We start from the raw sequence: 23224 nt of genomic DNA on the forward strand, positions 1-23224 counted from the left end.
TTGCAGAATTTGCACATCTTCTCTACAACAATTAAGTTCTTGTATCTTGCTCATAGGTGATTGTTAAGTTTGTTAGAAGGGAGGGATCACTGCCTTAAGAATAGTGTTGGCTTCATAATAACATTCATCTTTTAGATAACATTTTATTAAGCTTTACCAATGCCCCTTTTCACTTCTGTTTTGTGGTTTGGAGTCTCTTTATTTCTGTATCACGCAGAGTTAATTAAACCTCTCCATTTGCTAACAGACATTTTGGAATCCGTGTGGTCAACAGGATTGCTGAGCCTGTATTGGGAAGCCTGGAACACTGGCTTTCTCTTTACTCATATCTCTCTTCCTTATCCTGGAAAACAAGACTGATAATGCATGTACTATATAGTGTTTTAAGTGTTGACATGGGAGCATGCTTACTCCTGAGTTAGTTTCAGATGCAACTTATATGTGTGTTAGGGAAGTTCAAGGGATTTTCCTACTTTAAATGGAAGAAGGACTTGTCTATAAAAAGTACAAAAGTAACGGAATTATTAGTGAAATAGATGTTTTATTTTCTGAGAGTAGCTTTTACTTCTGGGCACTGGGTTTTCAGAGTTTGCATTTTTCATGTATCCTAGCTTTTCAGTGAAAGTAGAATTCTTAGTTCTGTTCCTTAAGACTTAAAATTCTAGATTGAAGGTTTTTTTCCTCAGGAAAAATGCACGGTGGGTTGTCAGTGTGAATTTACTTATATAATGTTACTAGCAACATATAGTTAATTGAAGGGGATATAATATATGTATGTTATTTTTTGGTAAAGAATAGTCAAAGTTTTATTTCTTCAGGTCATCATCTTCGTAGATAGGCATTTCTCTGTAATATCCCATGTTGGAGGCTGTTATTACCCTGTGGTATGCTTGCTCTAAAGTAATATAGATTGCACCTGAAAACCCCTTTGACATATGCAGAAATTGGAATTGAAACTGTCTTGACATTGAATATGATAATCTGTGAGTAAGCAAAGGGTATCTGAACTCACTGACAGATTTCTTGTGCCCTAAAAGTCCTAGACGACTAGAGTTAGTCTGTTTCATTAGTGAACCCTGTGTAGCTATCTTTGTTAATACATTGATTCATTTTGTAGTAGGAATTGGCAAATCATCTTAAAATGCATCTGAGTGTTTGGTCGTTGACTTTGAGTATTTATGGAGCTTCTAGGTTTATCTGATGTTATCCGACTAAAGAAATGCAGTTTTCTAGCATGGCCTCTTACTCTGAGCCTAGTTGTTTCCAGCAGGAGACATGAGAGAGCCTCATCCAGGGCCGTACAGGATAAGCCTCAAGGTCTGCTACTGGAGGGCTCTTTGACTAATACCTTTTTTCTTTGCTCTGTTAGAAGTTGGGTTTGTCAAGTGATTCCTATTGACAGTTTTTGTATAAATTTATTATAACTGGTTATGCACACAAAACCAGGGAGCTGTGGAATAATGCCAAGAATGGAGCTACTGCCAAGAACAGAGTGTCTCAGAACAAGCCTGTTCTGAAGTCTTAGGCTATTCATTCAGATTTTTCTGTTTGTCCCTTCACCTTTTATAACAAGAAATGCATTTGGAATACTATTAGATTAAATGAGTTTATGTGAAATAAGTTGTTTGATAAAAACAGTAATTTCAATGAATTGACATTATGCATCTGTCTTGTGTGTTTTCCCACTTTTCCTGATCCTTAATAGGGTTTGGGATATAGAATATTTTTATCTGAATTGGTCAGTTTGATTTGTGTTTTATTCCTATAACCAAAATTATGTCATGTTGACTCCTAGTTTGCCTATTGAAAATAAATTATTTTTATGTGTCTGTATGAGTGTATGCCATATGTATGGGTGCCCTTGAAGACCAGAAGAGGGCATTGGGTCCCTGGAGCTGGAGCTAACAGACATCTGATGTGGATGCTGGGAACCAAAATGGGTGCTCTGGAAGAGCAGACTAAGACTTCAGAACTCTTCCTGAGCCATCTCTCCAGTCCAGCCCATAGTTCATTTCATGCTCCTGACTTGGGTGGTTTAATTTCAGTCTGCTGAATACTTGTGATTGGTGGTTTTTGACCTGTTCAATTCACTGGAGTTGTAGTAGTTTACAATCAAATGATTAGTAGATATCATCTTAATTAATCTTACTGAACCAATTGAAAGATCCAACTCTTAACATTCATAAATAACTCTTGCGGTCTTTAATTTTACAGGATGTAAACAGTATTCGGCTTTCTCTTGCTGATAATCAGACAGTCAGTAAAGAATTTCAAGCTTTGATTGTAAAACATTTGGATGAAAGCCATCTTTTACAAGGTGTGTAGATAATCTGTTGTTGATGGGTCATGAATTAGCCAATGATGGACCGATAAGAAGCTAGTATTTAGATTTTTCACTTACTCTTCATTGGAAGAAACATTTTTTTTGATGGTAGAAATTGGAAATTTCTTTTTAATTTGAAAATTTAAAAAAAGGCAAGTTTGAGCCGGGCGGTGGTGGCGCACGCCTATAATCCCAGCACTCGGGAGGCAGAGGCAGGCGGATCTCTGTGAGTTCGAGACCAGCCTGGTCTACAAGAGCTAGCTCCAGGACAGGCTCTAAAGCTGCAGAGAAACCCTGTCTCGAAAAAACCAAAAAAAAAAAAAAAAAAAAAAAAAAAAAAAGGGCAAGTTTGTTGCTTTCTATATGTAGGAGGTGACCAGTGGATTTATTATACCAAATAAATTTTGAGAGGTGACACTTACAAAACCAGCTATATTTTGACATAGATTTGCTGTTTTTGGAATTTTTGTTATATGAAGTTGATAAGATATTATTTGATAATCTTCACCTTTCTGTTTACTGTTATGGGTTTCTCAGTCAGCTTCATAGCCATAAGATTTTGCTTTAGTTTTGTTTGTTTTTTGAGCCTTAATAGTTACAGGGAACAGCTCACTTGTGGTGACTAGTTTGGTACTTCTCAGTCTCATAGAGTACAGCAGTATAAATACATTGCTATTCTTAAGAGAAAGAATGCAATTGTTTTTCTTTTTTATTTTTAAGGTGATAAGAACCTTGTTGGTTCAGAAGTAAAAATTTATAGCTTGGATCCATCTACTCAGTGGTTTTCAGCAACTGTTGTAAATGGAAACCCAACATCAAAAACTCTTCAAGTCAACTGTGAGGAGGTAAAAGCAGTGATAATTGATGTCATCCTCTAGGGCAGAATGCTGTACAGAGCGACTTTGATTTTGGTTCTAAGCCCCTTTTTCTATCAAATGTTGGAGTTAGAAATGAAAAGCATTACAGTCATTGTGAAAAGAAGTTTTTTGTATGGTGTCCCTATTGCTTTGTTAGTTGCATTCATTTCCAAGTATTGTTCTCAACGTTTTAAAATTTTCCAGTGTATTTGTTTTATTTTTAAGATTCCAGCACTGAAAATTGTCGACCCTGCACTGATTCATGTTGAAGTTGTGCATGATAACTTTGTGACATGTGGTAAGACACATTGATTAAAACTGTTCTTCCTCATTTCTTTATCCTCACAGTAAGAGAAAGGCGCGCTGCTTACCCACTGTTCTGTGTTGTAGGTAATTCTTCAAGAGTTGGGGCTGTAAAACGCAAGTCTTCTGAGAAGAATGGAAGTTTGGTTCCTAAACAAGCAAAATCTTGCTCTGAGGTAACTGATTTCTTTTTGTCATTGTGAAACTGTTTAACTCTGACATTGCATGGCTAGTCTTTAATAGTGATGCAGCAGTTTGTTCTGCTCCTCTGTTCTGTCTTGTCTGCTGCTGCTTTAAGTTCCAGATCTTGGCCATAATTTCTGTACTTAAGCAGATGGAGATAATATAAATTTCTGGTTCACTATTTTTGGGGGCCAAAAGTTTTATTTTTTTAATAGTTATTTGATGAACACTCTCATTGTGTGACAGTTTATCATTGGAGATGTCATGAAGGTAATTGAGTTGTATGGTTAAGTTGGAAGGAAACACGCCTGGCATGAGAGAAAGGGAAGAACCTTGGGATTATCAGAAGCTTGTCTGTTGAAATAGGACCCTCAGCCTCATGATAATGATACCTCGTATTGATCATTTGTGATTAAGTATATAGATATGTTACCTTTTTAGAATAAATAGTTGATTAATCTTGGCTTAGAAAAACAGGATTTTATAGATCCCATGTGAGTTTAGTTGTTTTATTTAATTCTCTTCTGAAATACTGTTTAGGGCTATTTGTCCTTTTGTCTTTAGGACCTGTTACAGGGCTAATAAATTTTACCATTTAGGGATCCAAATGAACATGTTAATAATTTCCCACATTATGATTCTCCAGGTTCAAGTTTAGAGTTCTAAAATTGACTAGAATGATACTGAGCTTACAGCATTTAAGAGGGACACTTGAATATTGAGGGAAAAGGCAAAGGAAAGCAGAATGGATCGTGAGTCAGTGAATGAATCTAGCTAGGGTTTTGGATCAAGTACAGGAGGGTAGATAATAGGATCATGTAGAACTAAAGCAAGCACTGTGTGACAGAAACCCAGATTAGTTTGGGGTCTAACGGCCTTCCCTGCACCTTTTTTTATATTAAGACAATAAGAGCTTTGGTACTTTGCCCAAGGGTTCCTGAATCAAGGTGATAAAAGCTTTTTGTCTTCCTTGCAAATGTCTAGTCTCGAACATTTTTGGCATAGGCTCACATCATTCAGGAAAGAATCAAGATGTCATTGTAGAAATTTGTATTATTTCTTTTCATTTAATTTCAAATATACTAATCCAGGAAAGTAGAAAGATGGTGTGTTTACTATGTGCTAGATGTCTAGTCTTGGAGACTGAAAGTATTTGGACTTCCCTTCTCAAAGAGCCAAGTCTTTAGAGAAAAAGAGAGACTCTCGGAGGTGCTTCCAAGCTCGAAGGGCATGTCCTGAGCAAGAGCTGTTCAGGCACCTCACAAGCAGCTCTCAGAGAAAGAACTTGTCGTGTTTGCTTAAGGGGAAGTATTTCATTATGGCTGGAGGACAAGAGGCATGAGAAGAAAAAAGAAGCACCTTCAGAGGCGAAAGGGATGCCTCAGTTTGGTCTTGAATGTATGTTGTGATCTGGGAGGAAGTGACAGTGGAAACATGGGCACTGGTAATGTTAGTAGCTATTGTAAGTGCGCGTCAAATGAGGTGGTAACCTAAGAGAATAACTTTAATTTGACTTGGTGGAAGACTAGGTGTTGGGCTGAGGATGTAGGGGAATACCTGGTACAGTGTGATGAACAAACAAGTTGAAAACTCAAGTGTTGTGGTCAGCTGATCACATATAGTACTGTGTAGTTTCTCAATATAGGAAGGGTCTGCACTGGTTAGAGATCCTTACTCTAGAAGGAAGTGGGTAGTAAGGGTTTTAGAAAAAAAGTGTTAAAGGACTATAAAAAGAAAATGATTGCAGTGCATCTTAGAGTGAAGCTCAGAGAGGTCTTTCCAAGACATTCAGGGTTGTGAGAAGCTAAGTAAGAGTGGGAACAATTTTAACCTGCCAGCTTTTGACTTGGGAGCATTGTTAACCATCTGTGATGAAGCGAGGGAAGGCCAGTTGGCTGAGTGTTACCTGTCATGGAGAGTGCATGGGCTTGGATAGTCAGAAGTGTGAGAGTGCGAGAGGCGTGTGGAGAAGGGTAAAGGAGTGAGGATGGGGTACCTTGTTTGGATATTGGAAAGTTGTCCTGAGATGCTGACAGAATTGGGGTCTGTAGACAACCTCTTGGGGTGTGTCAGTTCCTCTGATGTGGGAAGGGCAGTGAAGCTAGGTCAGCTTTTGTTTGAGGTGCTTCTAACATGCTGATACATAGTGATCCTCTGCCTGCCTTCCACTGGGAGGGAAGGAAGACTTCATTTAACTTGGAGCATGTTTGTAATATCTCTTCATGCTTGGTAAGTTTGTATGCTCTTGAACTGATTGTTAGAGACTATTTAAAAATTAAGTCGGAACTTTGGCCTGCAGATAGTTCATTAACCTACACACAGAAAATGTAAAACCATATTCCATATTTTAAAGACATCACTTTTTATCAGACACAGTGGTGTAGTTTTTCTGTTCCAGTTATAAGAAATCTAAAGCAGGAGAATCACTTAAGTCTGGGTTATAATATGATATGCTCATTGGATTGCCTCCTTAAGTTTTTCATCATTATGGGTGACTTCTGGGAGCAGAAGACGAATGAAAAAATATCAACTTGAATTCTATGCTATTCTAAAGGAATTTGTAAGTAGTAGGTTTTTACCTGAGTACTGGAGGCTTGTGGAATCCGGCGCTATTACTTCAAAATTTGTGGTTAGTCTACAAAAGTACAGCAAAGCAAAGAAATAGTAGCTTTTCCTCTGGGCTCCTTCCTCTTGCCCTTCCTTTTTTGTATCACAGAGGCCCGGTGTTAATGTCTCTTTTGAAACTAAAAGATTGCTCTCTTGTATCCTCCTTGATTCCTTGTGAATATTTTCCCAAATCAGTGTCCTTTAATATCTGAGTGATTTTATAATTAAAAGTTTGGAAACACTGGCCTGACCTAGTTTTCATGAGAATTGGAAAGGTAAAGAAAGAGGAAGCAGGCAGTTACTGTAAATATAAGTGGCAGGTGAGTACAGCCATACACTTGGCATCATTTCCCAAATACATTACACTGGCACAGGTTTACTTTTAGGGTGGCCTTTGGAAGACAGGAGTTTGGGATTAGGTAGGTGAGACATTTGGCTGTGGTGTGGTAAAGATAAACATGTTTGCCAGTGACATCTGGCTCCTTGAAGGTCTTCTCTGCCTAGCAGACTATTCCTCAGAGTTATGATGCTGTTTGGTTAATTGGGAGAGTCTGCTGAGGAGTGCGAGCCAGCAGTGACCTTTTTAGAATACTGTCGTACACTCAATTATATTATCTCCGTCTGCTGGCAGGGAGGAACTATTGCCATGACTGGTATAGAAGACCTTCAGGGAAAACTCTTCAGGTAAGAAGAAACTTTGACCTTTGTCAAGTCAGAGGCCAGTGCAGAAGTGTGTGCGTGAAGATGGGTTTGGGGATTAGGAATCCTGTCCCTGTTGAGTTGAGTCTTAGACAGGGTGTGGGCAGGTGTTCTTCAGATTCTTAAAATGCAGTCTCAGTTAATGCTGATTCTGTCACACAGTGACATAATCAAGAACATTTGGACAAGATTTTCTTGCTTTACGAGCTTATCTCTAAAACTGATTTTCCTGTGTGTTAAGCACTGTAGTAAATGGGAACAGTGGATAAGAAGTGTCAGAAACTTGGAAAATTTCAAATTTCAAACCAAGGTCTGACACTAGAATCCAGTGCTTTTACCACTGTTGTTACTTCTCCCCAATGCCTTTCCTTCGTGTGGGGAGTCACCATTGTAAAAGCAGCAGACTGTAATCTCCCCTTCCAGTGAAAATTTACTGAGTACTCTGTGAGAGATCTGATCCACTGTGGTGAGCACTACTACTGCCTATCTTTTCAGGTAACTTCCAACACTTACCTCCAGCTACTTAAGAGTATGAAGTGCTGCTGTGTTTGTCATTCATCTCTTCATGCACATATCATCCCACCAGTGTTACTGGTCAGCTGCCTTATGTCGGGCTTGATGAGTTCAGACAGGATAAAGGAGTGGGCCTATGCTCCTAAGTGTACATTGTGCAACAACTAAGGAAAAGATACTTCCTAGTGTAACAGGTGCTTTGGAAAAGGAAAATGGGGCTGTGATAAAGCTAAGGTGTGGCTGCTAGAACACTCTTGGCAGTGAGTGACCTGAGACTCTGAGGAGTAGCACTTTATTTAACTAAGGGTAAGAAGATGGAAGCAGCCAGCCACTGAAAACTAGACAGCAGGAATAGCAAGTACAAAGCCCAGACTAGAAAGAGCTTAGGATGAATGTTGGAAGAAAATCCAGTTTAGTTAGTAATGTGGACAACTGATAGTTAAGTGAGAGGGAGTGATGGTTGGCAGCAGGCTGAACCATACGGGATTCTTGTAGGTAGTGGGCGATAGTCCTACTTGATGAATGTTTTATAAATGTTAGTCTACAATGAGATAGATCTGGGTAGAAGAAACATGAATTAGGATTAGCTAAAATGGAGGGAAGTCAGAATAGTCTGGGAGAAACAGTAGTGGTGTCATAAAAATGGAAAGATTCAGTAGATACTTTGAAAATGGAGACATGATTTATTGATTGGTTGTGGGAAGTGGGGAATATGGAAAGTTTCTTGACTTAAACAGATTGTTGTTTTTGGAGTGTATTCCAAGTGTATTAAGGAGAAGTATTCACATCACCTCTTGATGTATCCAAAGAAAGGGAGGTGGCAGATGGTAGAGATGCTTGGTAAAAGTGAACCTTGAATAAGCATTTATAATAATGTGGTGATTTGGCTTTTGGAGACAGTGATTTCATAGGTGGTTATCAAAACAATTCCAGAACATTGATAATTTTTCTTATTTCTTTTTTTATATAAAATTCTGTATTAGTCTTTTCAAGGCTGCCAGAGTAAATGAAGAAATGATTCATGAATAGGTAGCATTTAACATATTGGCAATTGTTCGGTTTTAAGAATTTGAGGAAATTCGTGTGTCATAGTTTAGAGGTTATTGGATGAAGAACTGAAGACTTTAAGTTTGGATTTGGTAAATACAGATCATGGTATATGACATACTGAGAAGGGCCTGATGGACAGATGGAGTCCAGTAGAAACTGGTAGACTGACTGTACACTCTTACCATACAAAAGTTGTCTAGAGTTTATATGTTGTTTTTTTTTCTCATGGTAGGAAATTCTATTTCTGCAGCTAATATAAATAGCAGATATGAATCTCTAATATTTTTATTCTTTCAAAGGTAAAATTACATGGAAAGGGTAGGGGGAAAGATATCCAAGCTTTTTCCCATAGGCCAGTCATGACTTAATATTTTTTACAGCTTGGGGTGACCTTTGTGACTTGATGAGCCACATAAGAACAAGAATCGTGTCCTCAATCTTTATTGCATTGCCAAGGCTTATCGTGGTACCCAGTAGGTTCCATTGCCTACAAGAGTCCTATGTGGTCTGGTCTCCTGCCAATCTACGCAGTAAGTGCGTGGTGGGCACTCAAGTCATGTCCAGATGATTGCATGTGAAGCAGCTACCATTGAAGCTGTCACTTAAAAGTTCACCTCTATGCATTGCCACATTTCCTTATAGTGGCAGAGATCAGATAAGCATTCTTGGTGTTTGATTTATCACTTGTTTGTTATGCTGGTCTTTATTTGGCCATGATTTTGTGCTTGCTTAGTATTAAACAAAGGAAACTATCTTTAATTTCATTAACATTATTTTCCACTATGGATTATGTATTTAATGTCTGTTCGTTTGGTATCTTTTAGGCCTCTCCCAGTGTGTGCCCTGTACAGTCTGTTCCCACAACAGTTTTTAAGGAGATACTGCTTGGCTGTACTGCAGCAACTCCTTCTAGCAAGGAGCCAAGACAGCAAAATACTCCCCAGGCAGCCAACTCTCCACCTAACATTGGAGCGAAACTTCCTCAAGGGTGAGTGAATAGTGCTTTAAGGGTTTTCGGAACGGCAATGAAGTTGCTCTTACAAAAGACCTGGGGCTTATTCCCAGCACTATGTTCAGAGCCATCCATTACTCCAGTTCCAGTGGATCCAGTGCCCTCTTTCTGGCTTCCAGAGGTACCAGGCAGGTACACAGGTGGAACACACATTCAGACAAAACACATGTAAAATGAATAAATCTATTAAAAACAATACATTGTATAAATGTATGGAAATGTCAAAGAATTAAATAAAAATATTTTTTAAAAGGAAGTAGAAGAAATAGTGAATAAATTTCATGTACAAGCAAGTAATCAGCTTGTCCTGCTGCTTTGGGTTCTGACCATTCATGATGGCTTGCTATTCATAGCAGGACAAGAGTTTCATCCTGCTGGTGCTATGTATTGTTAGATTTGTATTTTGTATAGGGATTTCTGATATTTCTAATATATATAACATACTTCATGAAGGTGCGTGGTTGATCGGCAGTTATGATTCACCAGACAAGCTTTAATATATATATTTCAGTTTTAATAAAGGAAAGGAAAGGGAACTTACAAATCCAAGGTTCCAGCGAGGAGGGCAGGAAAACAAAGAGAGAGCGGGCCGCAGGCCCGCAAGATTTTATAAGTCAATATTAGCCTAAGGGGGACACGCCCAAGAGGGACACGCCTAAGAGGGACACGCCTTTAGACCAAGGGGGACACGCCTTTAAACCAAGGGGGACACGCCTTACAAAACAAGGTTTTGGGCTAGGCTTCCCCTTCATCTCCCCCTTTTGTCTAAATAAGACAGAACCAAACCAAATACAACTATATTCAATAGGAACAAATAATAAATATAAAATTACAAACAATATTAAGAAGAAACATATAACAAAAGTTTTACTAAGTATTCTATTTCAAGGAGTCTAAATAATGTAGAGGGTAACTACAATTATCTAATCTTCAACCCCATCAAAGATCTGAGAAGGGAAGTAATATTACTTAAGCAACCAGGAAGTACAAACAAGAAACTTCCAAAATGTGCAACAAATGACAGAGACAACTAACTACCTGGGCAGTCACCCAAAGTTTCGTTTTGCAATGTTGAGGCAACCAACTTTGGCTAAGGCCTAACACAACTGACATAACATTTTTCAAAGGCAAGGAACTTTTTGTAGAACTGTCCAACCCTGTCTTGGCAAGATAAGACAATCCTGTTTTTATCCATTTACGGATACTCTGAAACTCTGTCAGTGGTCGAGGTATGGGCTTTTTCTTTGCCTAAAGGCCACTTCTGCCAAGAAGAAGACAAGCTCCCAGTGGAGTGTCTTTGGTGCTCAACATTCTCTCGGGAGTAGAGTGGTGTTGCCAGGAGTGATTGTGTCTCATAAGTACCAAACTCTAGGTTATATTAAAGGCCATGTTCTACAGCTCTTCAAAGAGGTCGAAGATTATACTATCTATACTAAATATAATTTCTATGTATCTAAAAAACCTGAAAAACAACTGTGCAATAAATGAGGACAATATCCCCAAACGTAAACAATGTCATTATACAAATAATATCAGAGGTAGAAATGTACATTGCAATATGATAAATATCTCAATATAACAATTGTTTTAAACAGAGGTAGAAGCATACTCTCATACAATAGAGGTAGAAGCATACTCGCATACAATGTTCAATATACAAGAATCAACACCAATGCAATTTTCTAATAACAATAATTCACAAATACCAATCATCCCATCAAACCAGGTAATCCCCCCCCCCCTTTTTTTTTTAAACACCCCTGAGTCCATATAATACCTCCCCCATCCCCTCAACCCTATACCATCTACCAAATGATGTCCCTAAACCAGAGGGCAAACTCTGTTGGGAGAGGGGGCGTCGTCCTCTAAGATTGCTTCTAGCTGACATGGGGGCGACGTTCTTCTCAGGGGGTTCCATGAAAGCAAATGATGGTAAAATTCCCAGAATAACATTTTGTCGAGGAAATTGTAACTAGCCTCTGAGTGTTTTGAGGAGGTCCGGCCAGAGTGTTGTCAAAATTGTACACCATTTGAAACTGTCTTGTGTAGTTGGTACCAAAAAAAAAAACCAAAAAAAGGTCTAATTTTAGCGCTATTAAAAAACATGACGTCATAGTAACCAGGTGAAATTGATGTTGTGGGGCCCCATCTTCATCCTGGAAACTTCAAAGATTACTGAAGGAAAATTTGTTGTTTGTTACAGGAAAGGTAAACATTATCTACAAAGACATATACAGACATATATATTCGATGGAAGGTATAATAAAGACAGACAGATATGAGGAAAGGCAAAGAAAGTTTATCAAGTATCATCATCATCATCATTATTATTATTATTATTATTATTATTATTATTATTATTCTGTCCCATTTCATGGCTCCTGACCTGAGACAGAAACTCTGAGATATCTCTTATAAACAGGCTTGGAATTGAAGAAGGACTGAGCCATAGTCCAACTCCAAAACCAGCTCTATATACATATAAATAAAGGCACAGTATATATGTAAAAAAATGTTTTATACTTACTAAACATATTCGGGTTCTGTGTTGATCCATATTAGGTTGTAACTAGTGTCCATGCATCAGTATTTAAATATCCAGGGTCCCTTAAGTTCTTTGAAGATGAGTGGTTTCCTGTGGAGATAAGAAAAGAACCCTGCCCCCAACCTATATGCTTTTCTTACCATCAGTATGATCATCATCCTTGTGAATGAATTATTTTTCTTTTCCAAGGGGCTTCTTCTCTTCAAACCGAACCTTTATTAATTTTGACGGTATCCACAATTTTTCCTCTCCTGTGGAGACAAGAGCAAAACCCCTTCCCCAACGCAGCACATCTCCTGGCTTCCACTGCGAGGTCAGCACATCCTTGAAATAAACTGGTTGATTTAATTCAGCAGACTTTTCCATTATCCAATGTCTTTCTGCAGCCGTTGTCCCCTTCTCATTAGCGTTGAGAAAATTCAAGGTTAATAAAGCACTATGTAACCTATTTCTAGGGGTATTTTCCACCCCTTTCTGTTTGTTTAACATGTCCTTTATAGTTCTATTTGATCTTTCTATGACTGCTTGACCTGTAGGATTGTATGGTATACCTGTAACATGCTTAATATTGTAATAAGCAAAAAACTGTTTCATTTTCCTAGAAACATAAGCTGGACCATTATCCGTCTTTATTTGTGTAGGTATACCCATGATGGCCATAACTTCTAATAAATGAGTGATTACTGAATCAGCTTTTTCTGAGCTTAAAGCAGTTGCCCATTGAAAACCTGAATAAGTGTCAATGGTGTGGTGTACATATTTTAATTTGCCAAATTCTGCAAAGTGAAACACATCCATCTGCCAGATTTCATTCCTTTGAGTGCCCTTTGGATTAGCCCCTGCAGGCAGTGGTGTTTGGTTATAAAAAGAGCAAGTAGGGCATTTCTTTACAATTTCCTTAGCTTGTTGCCATGTAATAGAAAACTCTTTCTTCAAGCCTTTGCTATTGACATGATGTTTTTTATGAAATTCAGAGGCCTGCAGCACACTACCAATCAACAATTGATCAATTTCTGCATTACCTTTTGCTAGAGGACCTGGCAGACCCGTATGGGATCTGATGTGTGTTATATACATAGGGCAAAGCCTGTTCCTGATCATGTCTTGTACCTGGATAAACAATGAGGTTAGTTCTGTATCATCAGGTATAAATTCAGCAGTTTCAATATGTAAGATTACTCTTTCTGCATATTGTGAATCAGTAACTATATTAAGCGGTTCTTTAAAATCCCTTACCACCATAAGAATGGCATATAATTCTGCCTTCTGGACAGAATCATAAGGGCTTTGTTCCACCTTACTCAAATCTTCTGATTTGTAACCTGCTTTCCCTGATTTATTAGCATCAGTATAAAATGTACGTGCTCCAGTTATCGGAGCATCACGGATGATTCGAGGGAGAATCCAAGAAGTTCTCTTTATAAAGTTAAGCCTCTTGCTTTTCGGATAGTTGTTATTGATTTCTCCCAAAAAATTAGCGCAAGCTCTTTGCCATGGTTCGTTATCTTCCCACAACTTTTTTAGTTCATCAGCAGTGAAAGGCACTATAATTTCTGCTGGGTCTATGCCTGCTAGTTGACGAAGTCTCAATTTGCCTTTTATAATTAATTCAGAGACTTTTTCCACATAAGTTTTTATTTTCTTACTTGGTTTATGTGGTAAAAAGATCCATTCTAAGATAATATCATCTCTCTGCATTAAAATTCCTGTAGGAGAAATTTTGGAAGGCAATATGACGAGAATACAACTGAGCTCTGGATTCACCCTGTCCACATGTGTCTCTTGTAATTTCTCTTCAATCATTCTCAGCTCCTTTTCTGCTTCAGCTGTTAATTCTCTGGGACTGTTTAAGTCTTTTTCACCATCCAAGGTTTTATTTAAATGAATTATCATATCAGGTGTTATGCCAACAGCTGGTCGTAAGCTGGAAATGTCTCCTAACAACCTTTGAAAGTCATTGAGAGTCCGTAACCGATCTCTCCTAATTTGTGCTTTTTGTGTCTTAATTTTTTGTAAACCTATTTTATAACCTAGATAATTAACAGAATCTCCTCTCTGAATTTTTTCAGGAGCAATCTGCAATCCCCATTTAGGTAAAAGTATTTTTACTTCTTCAAACAGTCTTTCTAAAGTAGCCATGTTTGAATCAGATAACAGAATATCATCCATGTAATGATAAATTATCGACTTGGGAAATTGCTTGCGTATTATTTGCAATGGTTGATTTACAAAATATTGGCACAGGGTGGGAGAGTTCAACATGCCCTGTGGGAGGACGGTCCACTGGTATCTCCTTGTAGGTTGAGAGTTATTATAAGTAGGCACTGTGAAGGCAAACTTTTCTCTGTCCTTTTCTTGTAAAGGTATAGTGAAGAAACAATCCTTTAAATCAATTACTATGAGAGGCCATCCTTTTGGTAATAAAGATGGCAGAGGAATTCCAGATTGCAGAGAGCCCATAGGTTGAATAACCTTATTGATAGCCCTGAGATCTGTCACCATTCTCCACTTACCAGATTTTTTCTTAACAACAAATACAGGAGAATTCCAAGGGCTGGTAGATTCTTCTATATGTCGAGCATCTAATTGCTCTTGTACCAGCTGTTCTAAAGCCTGCAACTTTTCCTCAGCTAAAGGCCATTGCTTTGTCCATATTGGTTTCTCAGTCAACCATTTTAGAGGCAGTGCTGTTCGTATCTCTGAAGGGCCATCAATTGCTTTGCATTCTTGTACAGCCCGAACAGCCGGTTTCCGCCTTCTGTAATATCTTTTAATATTTCCCTCGGTGATATAGGCTCTAGAAGCAGCAGGAATGTTAATTTGGGTATTCCATTGCTGCAACAGGTCACGGCCCCATAAATTCACTGCAATATTGGCTACATATGGCCTTAATTTTCCTATTTGTCCTTCTGGCCCTATGCATTCAACCCATCTCGTGCTCTGCCTTACTTGAGATAGGGTTCCAATTCCCAGGAACTGAACATTTACATCCTGAAGAGGCCAATACGGATGCCAAGATTCTGGAGTAATGATACTTACATCCGCACCTGTGTCCAGTAGGCCAGTAATAAAAACGCCATTTACACATACTCTTAACTTTGGTCTTTGTTCATTTATAAAAGTCTGCCAAAATACACGTAACTCATCTTTCAGGCCATTTTTGCTTTTAACAGCAGGCATGGGGCTTTCTAATTTTCTTGATGAGGCATGTTCTCGGCAGTAACCGGAAATGACTGGACCACATTCGCCATGGGGGCCTGCGAGAGGCCCCCCATTGAGTTTCCCAGTGGCAACAGGTTGCCTTGTCTATCTCTTGTTGACCTGCACTCATTTGTCCAGTGTCTGCCTTTTCCACATCTCCTACATATACCTGAAGGCTGAGTCCTCCTACGTCTGTTATTTCTAGAAGAGGCATTATTATTATTATTATTATTGTTGTTGTTGTTGTTGTTGTTGTTGTTGTTGTTATTATTATTATTATTTCTGAAAATCCGTTGTCTGCAATTCCTTTTAATATGTCCCATCTTGCCACAATTAAAACATTTGGTAACTTGATGCCTCCTTTTTGCATTAGAAATTGCTTCTTCGACCCATGCTTCAGTGCCATAGTCAAATGATTCAACATTCATTGTATGTAAGACCCATTCGTCCAAGGGCGCTGATCTCATCTTTAAAGGCCCCAGGATCCTTTTACACTCCACATTGGCATTCTCATAAGCCAAAGATTCAATTATTATACGTCTTGCTTCTGGGTCAGATATCCCTATCTGTACAGCTTTAGTTAGCCTTTGTAAAAAATCACTAAAGGGTTCTCTCTGACCCTGTTTAACTCTGATATATGATTCCAGTCTCTGTCCTGGGTCTTGAACCCTGTCCCAAGCCTTTAAAGCTGCTGTAGTACATATGGATAAGGTGTGTTCATCATAATTCGCTTGTTCCAGAGGATCGGAGAAAAGTCCTTCACCTAGAATTTGATCTAGGGAGATCTCAATTCCCTTTGCTCTTTCCTGCTGTTCTAAAAGTTTAGCCTCTTGTCTGAACATGCATTTCCAATTTAATTGTGACCCACTCTCTAGAACAGCTGATACTAATTGTACCCAATCATGAGGCGTTGCCTTATTGCTTATAGACCAAGTTTTGAGCATCTCTCTAACAAAGGACGAATGTAGCCCAAAGTTCATAATAGCTTGTTTAATTTCTTTGAGATCATTCATACGGACAGGTTCCCATGTATATTCCTTGATGACTTTAGGGTTTTTGGAACCAGTCACCTTTTCTGACGTTACTATTGGAAAGGCAGGTAGAACTTTATGGAAATTATCCCGGAGAGTTTTACTCATTGACGGAGTTAAATTTCGCCTTTGTACCGTTTGCTCCTGTTCTATAATTTCCTCAATCTTTTCTAATCTGCTTACTATTGCCTTCTGTAAGGCCTGGATCTCCTGTCCAGAATTATGCTCCAAGGCCTTCATGGAGGATTCCAAAACATGAAGTTTGTCCAGTAGAGTTAGTGTCTCATCCTTGGATAGAATTTTCATGGCCTGAATTGTGCCTTCTTGTATTGACAATCTGTCAGCCAATCTGTCATATCCTTTAGACAAAGTCCGATTTTCACATTCAGCAGTTTTAATTCTCTCTGATAATGTTTCAGACAGGGACTGAAGTTTACGATCCAAATCAGCTGTTCTCTCCTCCGCAGCAATGAGTCTCTCCTTAATATCAGACTGTAGTTTTTCTAAATTTTGCTCATTTGACCGAGTCATATCAGACAAAGCCTTATTCCCTTCCTTGAGACCTTCAAACTCTTTCTTGGTGTCCGTCTGAATTGTTTTTGCAAATACCTCGACCGACTTAAAGTTGTTACTCAAAACAGTTGTGCCCTTTCTTAAGCATTCAACCTCTGACCTAAGAATCCTGGTTTCATTCTGTAAGGACTTTATCATTTTTCTATTTTCAAACCATGTAAGGGAGAAACCAAATACGAGAAAAATTGCAAGCCCTATAAACATCCAAGTTATGGGAATATCATATGTATCCTGTAATATTTCTACCATAGTACAATTAAATAGACTGCAGAAGCTTTCAACGGTGATATGGTCAGACATTTTTTTTTTTTTTTTTTTTTTTTTTTTAATCAAAAGAAATTTTACCTGAAATGACCGTTCCCTGCCAGTAGGTCGCTAGGGCAATAACCGCTCGGCCAAACCGAGTCACACACACGTCCTTTGCTCCGTACAAGCGGGGCTGGGACAGGCTAGTCTGGGAAACTGCTCTGAAGCAATCAAGAGCCCAAGGCCGAATCCTTGCCACGCAGTGTGGGAACTGGAGCTGAAGGCTCCCAAATGCCCGAGTTGGACGCCAAATGAAGGTGCGTGGTTGATCGGCAGTTATGATTCACCAGACAAGCTTTAATATATATATTTCAGTTTTAATAAAGGAAAGGAAAGGGAACTTACAAATCCAAGGTTCCAGCGAGGAGGGCAGGAAAACAAAGAGAGAGCGGGCCGCAGGCCCGCAAGATTTTATAAGTCAATATTAGCCTAAGGGGGACACGCCCAAGAGGGACACGCCTAAGAGGGACACGCCTTTAGACCAAGGGGGACACGCCTTTAAACCAAGGGGGACACGCCTTACAAAACAAGGTTTTGGGCTAGGCTTCCCCTTCAACTTCAAAGCTTTTATCTTGATACATCTGCCAGCTATGAGATTGAGTTTTCAAGTTTTGGTATGCAAGAATACTAGTTTTCTCTTTCAAATTTAAATTTAATTTTTTTTATTATATAAGAGACATCAGCACAAGTTTTTCTGAAACAGAAAAAGAAGAGATATGGTAATTGGCCTTGTGTAGACTTTTAATTTGACACATTAAAAACTACTGGGTTTCTTAACTACTGTGTTTTCTGATTACATATGACAGTGTTTGTTTGGAGGGAAGGCTAAGAAGCAGAAGTGACTTGAGCAGTTACAGTGTTAGAGAGCATGCATGGAGCATTTAGGTTTACATTTTTCTGAGTGTGTAAGATACTTTTCCAGAGCCGTGGATGGATTGTTCTCCACTCTACCTCACAGAAACATACCCAAAATTTTCTACCATAATAGTTTTCTTTTTTCTTTCTTGCTGGTTGCCATAGCAAACTGAATTATTTTAGAATGATAAGACATAAGAAAGACCAGGATGCTACTACTTTTCCCTATTATGTTTTTCAGATGTCATAAGCAGAGTTTACCAGAAGAACTTTCTTCTTGTCTAAACACAAAACCTGAAGTACTGAGAACAAAACCAGATGTCTGCAAAGCGGGATTGCTTTCTTCAAAATCTTCTCAGGTTGGGGCTGGAGACTTGAAAATCCTGAGTGAGCCCAAAGGTAGCTGTATCCAGCCTAAAACAAGCACTGATGAGGAGAGCAGACTCGAGTCTGCCCCACAGCCAGCCACTGGCCTTCCAGAGGAGTGCTTTCCTGCAAAGATTTCTTCTAAGGCAGAACTGGACGTTGCCACTACTCCTGAACTGCAGAAGCACCTAGAACATGCAACTTCTACATCCGATGGTCTTTCAGATAAGCCTGAAGTGAAAGCAGGTGTCGGTAGTCTTAATAGTTGTGCAGAAAAGAAGGTCGAACATTCAGATTTAGGGTGCCAATCTCAAAATTTAAAGGAAACGTCAGTAAAAGTAGATAATGAAAGCTGTTGTACAAGAAGCAGTAATAAAACCCAGACTTGTAAGTGTTTCGAAATCTTTATTGGTGAATGATATGTTTCTTCCCTTGTGATTAAAAAAAAAATAAGAGAATGACTGTAGAAACAAGTTCAGATAAGCCATGTTATAGAAATGAGTTTATTTTACCCTGTGGATTAGTTTCTATTAACATTTAATGTTGCAAGGACTCTATTACATGCATTTACCCTATGACCTAAAATGGGTCAGATGATTCCTAATTTTTGATGGTAAGAAAAATCCTATTTGAAGCAAAATCTAGAGTGATCTGGTGATTACTTTGTCTTTAGGCTATTGCTGTTTTTGTAGCATCCATCTGGGGTTGGAGAAGTGGGGCTTTTTGCTCACACTGGTAGTTCATATGTATGTATGTGCTTTCTCCCCCTTCACTCTCCCTCATCTCAGGCATGGGTGGAAACACCAAGCATGGTTGTTAAGGGTAGGTCTTGGCATACTCAGTTTTCAGACTGAGTTCTCTCAGTGCAGAGAGGATAGAACACTATGGTTCATACTTACAAGTTGAACAGTTCTTAAGCCAGTTCATAAATGTTTTAGAATCAGAAACTGTTTGAGCACTAGCAAGACACCACAAGTGGAAAATTCCATTCTTGACCTCATGTGATGGAATTGTAGTTACAGCATGGGCACACACAAATGCATTGTATATGCAATAGTCCTTACGTAAATTGACAGCACTTCTGGCCTTAAGTGTTTTGGGTAAGCATTCCTTGGCTTGTGCGCCAGTCCGTTCTAATGAGGACAGTAATCAGAAGTGCTGTTACAGTGATTAGAAGATTGGAAGGACCTCAGTGTGTCAAGGTTCAAAGCTATTACAAGAAGTCAACCTGAATTAACAGTATATGAAAAATGAGTGTGGGTTTTATAAAGTTGTTGAAAACCCTAGTATAAAAACCCTGTTTAGAAAAAAACAAAACGAAACCATAGTGTCAGTGGGATGGTTCAGTTGAGTAAAGATGCCTGGTGCCCTGAGTTTAGAAGCCACATGGTGGAAGGAGAGAGTAATTCCCTCAGGTTGTCCCATGTACTCTGTGTATAAAGTGTGCTCTGAGTTCACAGCCAGCCAGACCCACACTAGTGTGATAGCCGGCCTCTGCCAGCAGAAGACAGGGTAGTTAGCTTGACTTGTGTTTTTTTCGTATAGCTCTGGAAAAATAGAAAGAGAAATAAAGGCCTAGGAATTCTCTCAACCCAGCTTTGTCATTCTTGAGGCTCAAGTTGATAAAGTAGTTAGTTTGCTTAAAATTACATAAATATCATACTGTTTTCGGCATTATGTAACCCCCAGGAGAAAGTGAATATTCATAACCGTGTATCTGTTCTATTTATTCTTTTTGAGTCATCAGCCCTCACAGCTAGTTGGTGAAGCAAGTCATTTTAGTTTCTGTGAAGAGGGAGTGAAAATCCTAGTTGAGTAAACACGTGGCAGGTACCTGAGTGAGCTCTGGAGTCCAGCTTTTATCTCACTCTGCAGTGCCTCTGTCCCTTATCTGGACCTGCACATGCTGCTGTCAGGTGTGGGCCAGCAGCCCATCAGTCTCTGGGTTGTGCCCATTACAGTTGCTTGAGGATATAGATAGACTCTAAAGAAGGATTCTGCTTCCTTGCTCCATATAGGGGCTACAGAGCAAAAAACACCTGGAATCAAGTAGCTGGTTTTCTATTTAGTTTGGTGCCTCAGAAGTGGGCTTTGGCACTTTTGCCTCTGGCCTGAGAGATTCCATTTTAAGCTACATTTAGACAGTCTAATTTACTAATCTATAGGTACTTCTTTCAAGCCAGATTAAAAAAAAAAATCCAAAGTTTGGACTATACCTACCTATAATATGTGGAAGCCTGGAGCAGCTCTCAAAGGGTGGTGCCTTTCACTATCTGAGCAACTAAAATCACTGTGCTATTATTTTTAAAACCCTCCATACTTTACTTACCCATGTGGAAGACATTTAGAAAATAGCTCTAATTTTGTAGAACAATGAGAAAATGATTTTGTTTTTATTTAGAATAGTTTTTTGTTTAGAGTACTTCAAGAAAATGCCTTAACCTAGTTTCTTTTTGAGCATGAAAATCAAGGTACTATCTGCAGAGGCAGGCCTGGGTAGGCTTCCCCCACCCTGCCATGACTGCACCAAGAGTGATTAGAGGAGGTCTTCCTAGCAGCTTGCTCTCATCTAACATTGGGAAGACAAAGATACACTGACTTTCATTTTTAAGTCTGGCTGTTGAATTTGGTGGTTTAGGTTGCCAAATGGGGATTATTATTATTAATTATTTAAATTTTTTATTATTTTTTAAACAAAACTTTGCTAGTTGTTGCTTTAATTGTCTTCTTTTGGGCTATTTTGTAGAAATTTTAACTAAACCAAAAGTGGAGAAGAATGCCCTTTCTTTAGGAATGTTGACTTTTTAATTAGAATTCAGTCAAATGTTGACACTCTGTTCAGAAACTTGAGGTTTCATTTTCTTTCTCTTATGTTCCTAGCCCCAGCCCGGAAGTCGGTTTTGACAGACCCAGAAAAACTCAAAAAGTTGCAGCAGAGCGGAGAGGCCTTTGTTCAGGATGACTCCTGTGTTAACATCGTGGCCCAGCTGCCCAAGTGTCGGGAGTGTCGGTTAGACAGCCTGCGCAAGGATAAGGACCAGCAAAAGGACTCGCCCGTGTTCTGTCGCTTTTTTCACTTCCGGAGGTGAGTATTTGAGGAAAGATGTGGGCTGTGTTTAAGTGCTTTTTCTTCTGTCAGCAGGAACCCTGGAATATAAAAATTGTATTTTTACTGTGTGTTTGGAAGTCTAGAGCTTAACTGTATATTATTCTTTTACAACCTTTTCTCATACGTAGATTCGATGCTGGCCTCAAATTCCCTGTATAGCCAAGGAGGACCTTGAATTCTCTTAATCCTCCCTCCATTTCCAGAGTGCTGGGATTTATAGGCATGCAGAAACCATGCTTGGTTTATGTGGTGCTGGGGATGGAACCCAGCGCATGCTAAACACTTTACCAACTGAGCTAAATTCCCAACGCTCAATTTTTATTTATATATATCTCAAAAACAAAGCAACAACAAAAACCCACATTAAAAGTACTTTTCAGATAATTGTCATAGAAAAATGCTGAAGTTTCTGGGAAATCACTACAGATAACTTTTTCTTTATAGTGCATTTCTAGTGTTTGGTCAGAAAACTTGGCACACCTAACCTATTGTGTTATATAAACTGTTTTGAATCTTTACCAAACATAGGAAGGAATATTTTGATCATATTTATCATTGTCTGCAAATACTTGGAGATTCTGTGTTGTATGCATTAGAACTTATAGCTGTTTGGTCTCAAGTAATCACCCCCTTGTCCACATCTCCCCTTACTTTGAAGGCATGTCTAGCAGTAGCATTGCTGGGTCAGCTGAGTTTTAAGGCTGTTCTGCCGGACTCCTCTGTAGGAAGGGCACATTGGTGTCCAGGCACATTAGCAGATCAAGCATGTCTGTCTGCGCTCCTTTACCAGCATGGAGAGCATGTGAATAATTTATTTCATTTTTTTCTTTCATTTAAATTTGCTCACATTATGTAGTTTTCTCTTTGGGTGCTTCCTCCCTTCTGTTCCACTCCTTTTTACTTTATTTATTGTTTATTTGTTTGTTTATGTTTTGGTTTTTTGAGACATTGTTTTCTGGAGCTTTGGAGTCTCTGTTCTGGAACTAGCTCTTGTAGACCAGGCTGGCCTCAGACTCACAGAGATCCGCCTGCCTCTGTCTCTGAGTGCTGGGATTAAAGGCCCGACTTCCACTATTTAAATCAGATTAACAATTATTAATCATTTGTCAGGTAGTACTTTAGTAAAAATAAAGTAAACCCTTGAGTGACCAGAAGAAATTAGTCATTAATAAGCTAATGCTTTAAAGGTAGACAAAAGAAATAAAATTGCTATTTCTTTTCCTAAGCCAGTATTCTTAGTCCTCACTTCTGATTGATGTCTCTTACTTGACTGGTGCTATTAGCTTACTTTTCCCATTAGCATATAGTCACTGTAGAAGAGCATGAGGTGAGTTTATAGTAACCTTTTCATATGTATGTAATATACTCTGTATCTCTCCAGATTACTCCCGCACGTCCTCTTTGATCCTTCCAACGACACAAGTAAATTCCCCTATTTGCTTTGGACCCCCCCTTTTTTTCCTTTTTTCTTTTCCTTTTTTTTCTGCATATAAGAGAAAAACCTGGTGTCTGTGTGTTTTAATGTTTATAATTTTATAGAAAAGCTTACTGTACTATTTAGAAAATTAGATTCATTTTATTCAGGTCCCTTTGTCCAGAGTGAAACAACTTTGTTTTCTGTTTTGTTGATACATGAATGAATGATGTTCTGGATATAAATAAAGGTTAGATAGTACAGTTTCTCAGTTGTG

The 23224-nt window shown here is 38.8% G+C and overlaps 1 protein-coding gene across 3 annotated transcripts in view; it reads left to right on the plus strand.

Annotated features, from left to right (window-relative positions):
* Positions 1–23224, plus strand: part of Kdm3a (lysine demethylase 3A) — a 50607-nt gene that overhangs the window by 10372 nt on the left and 17011 nt on the right. For all 3 annotated transcript variants that reach the window (XM_038318743.1, XM_038318744.1, XM_038318745.1), the window contains 7 exons: positions 2215–2317; positions 3044–3168; positions 3406–3478; positions 3571–3659; positions 9360–9523; positions 18300–18811; positions 21305–21509. In XM_038318743.1, coding sequence (XP_038174671.1) covers positions 2215–2317; positions 3044–3168; positions 3406–3478; positions 3571–3659; positions 9360–9523; positions 18300–18811; positions 21305–21509 — 1271 coding nt within the window. The remainder of the gene's footprint in view (positions 1–2214; positions 2318–3043; positions 3169–3405; positions 3479–3570; positions 3660–9359; positions 9524–18299; positions 18812–21304; positions 21510–23224) is intronic.

The sequence above is a fragment of the Arvicola amphibius genome, chromosome 2 (genome assembly GCF_903992535.2).
Source record: "Arvicola amphibius chromosome 2, mArvAmp1.2, whole genome shotgun sequence".
Lineage (NCBI taxonomy): Eukaryota > Metazoa > Chordata > Mammalia > Rodentia > Cricetidae > Arvicola > Arvicola amphibius.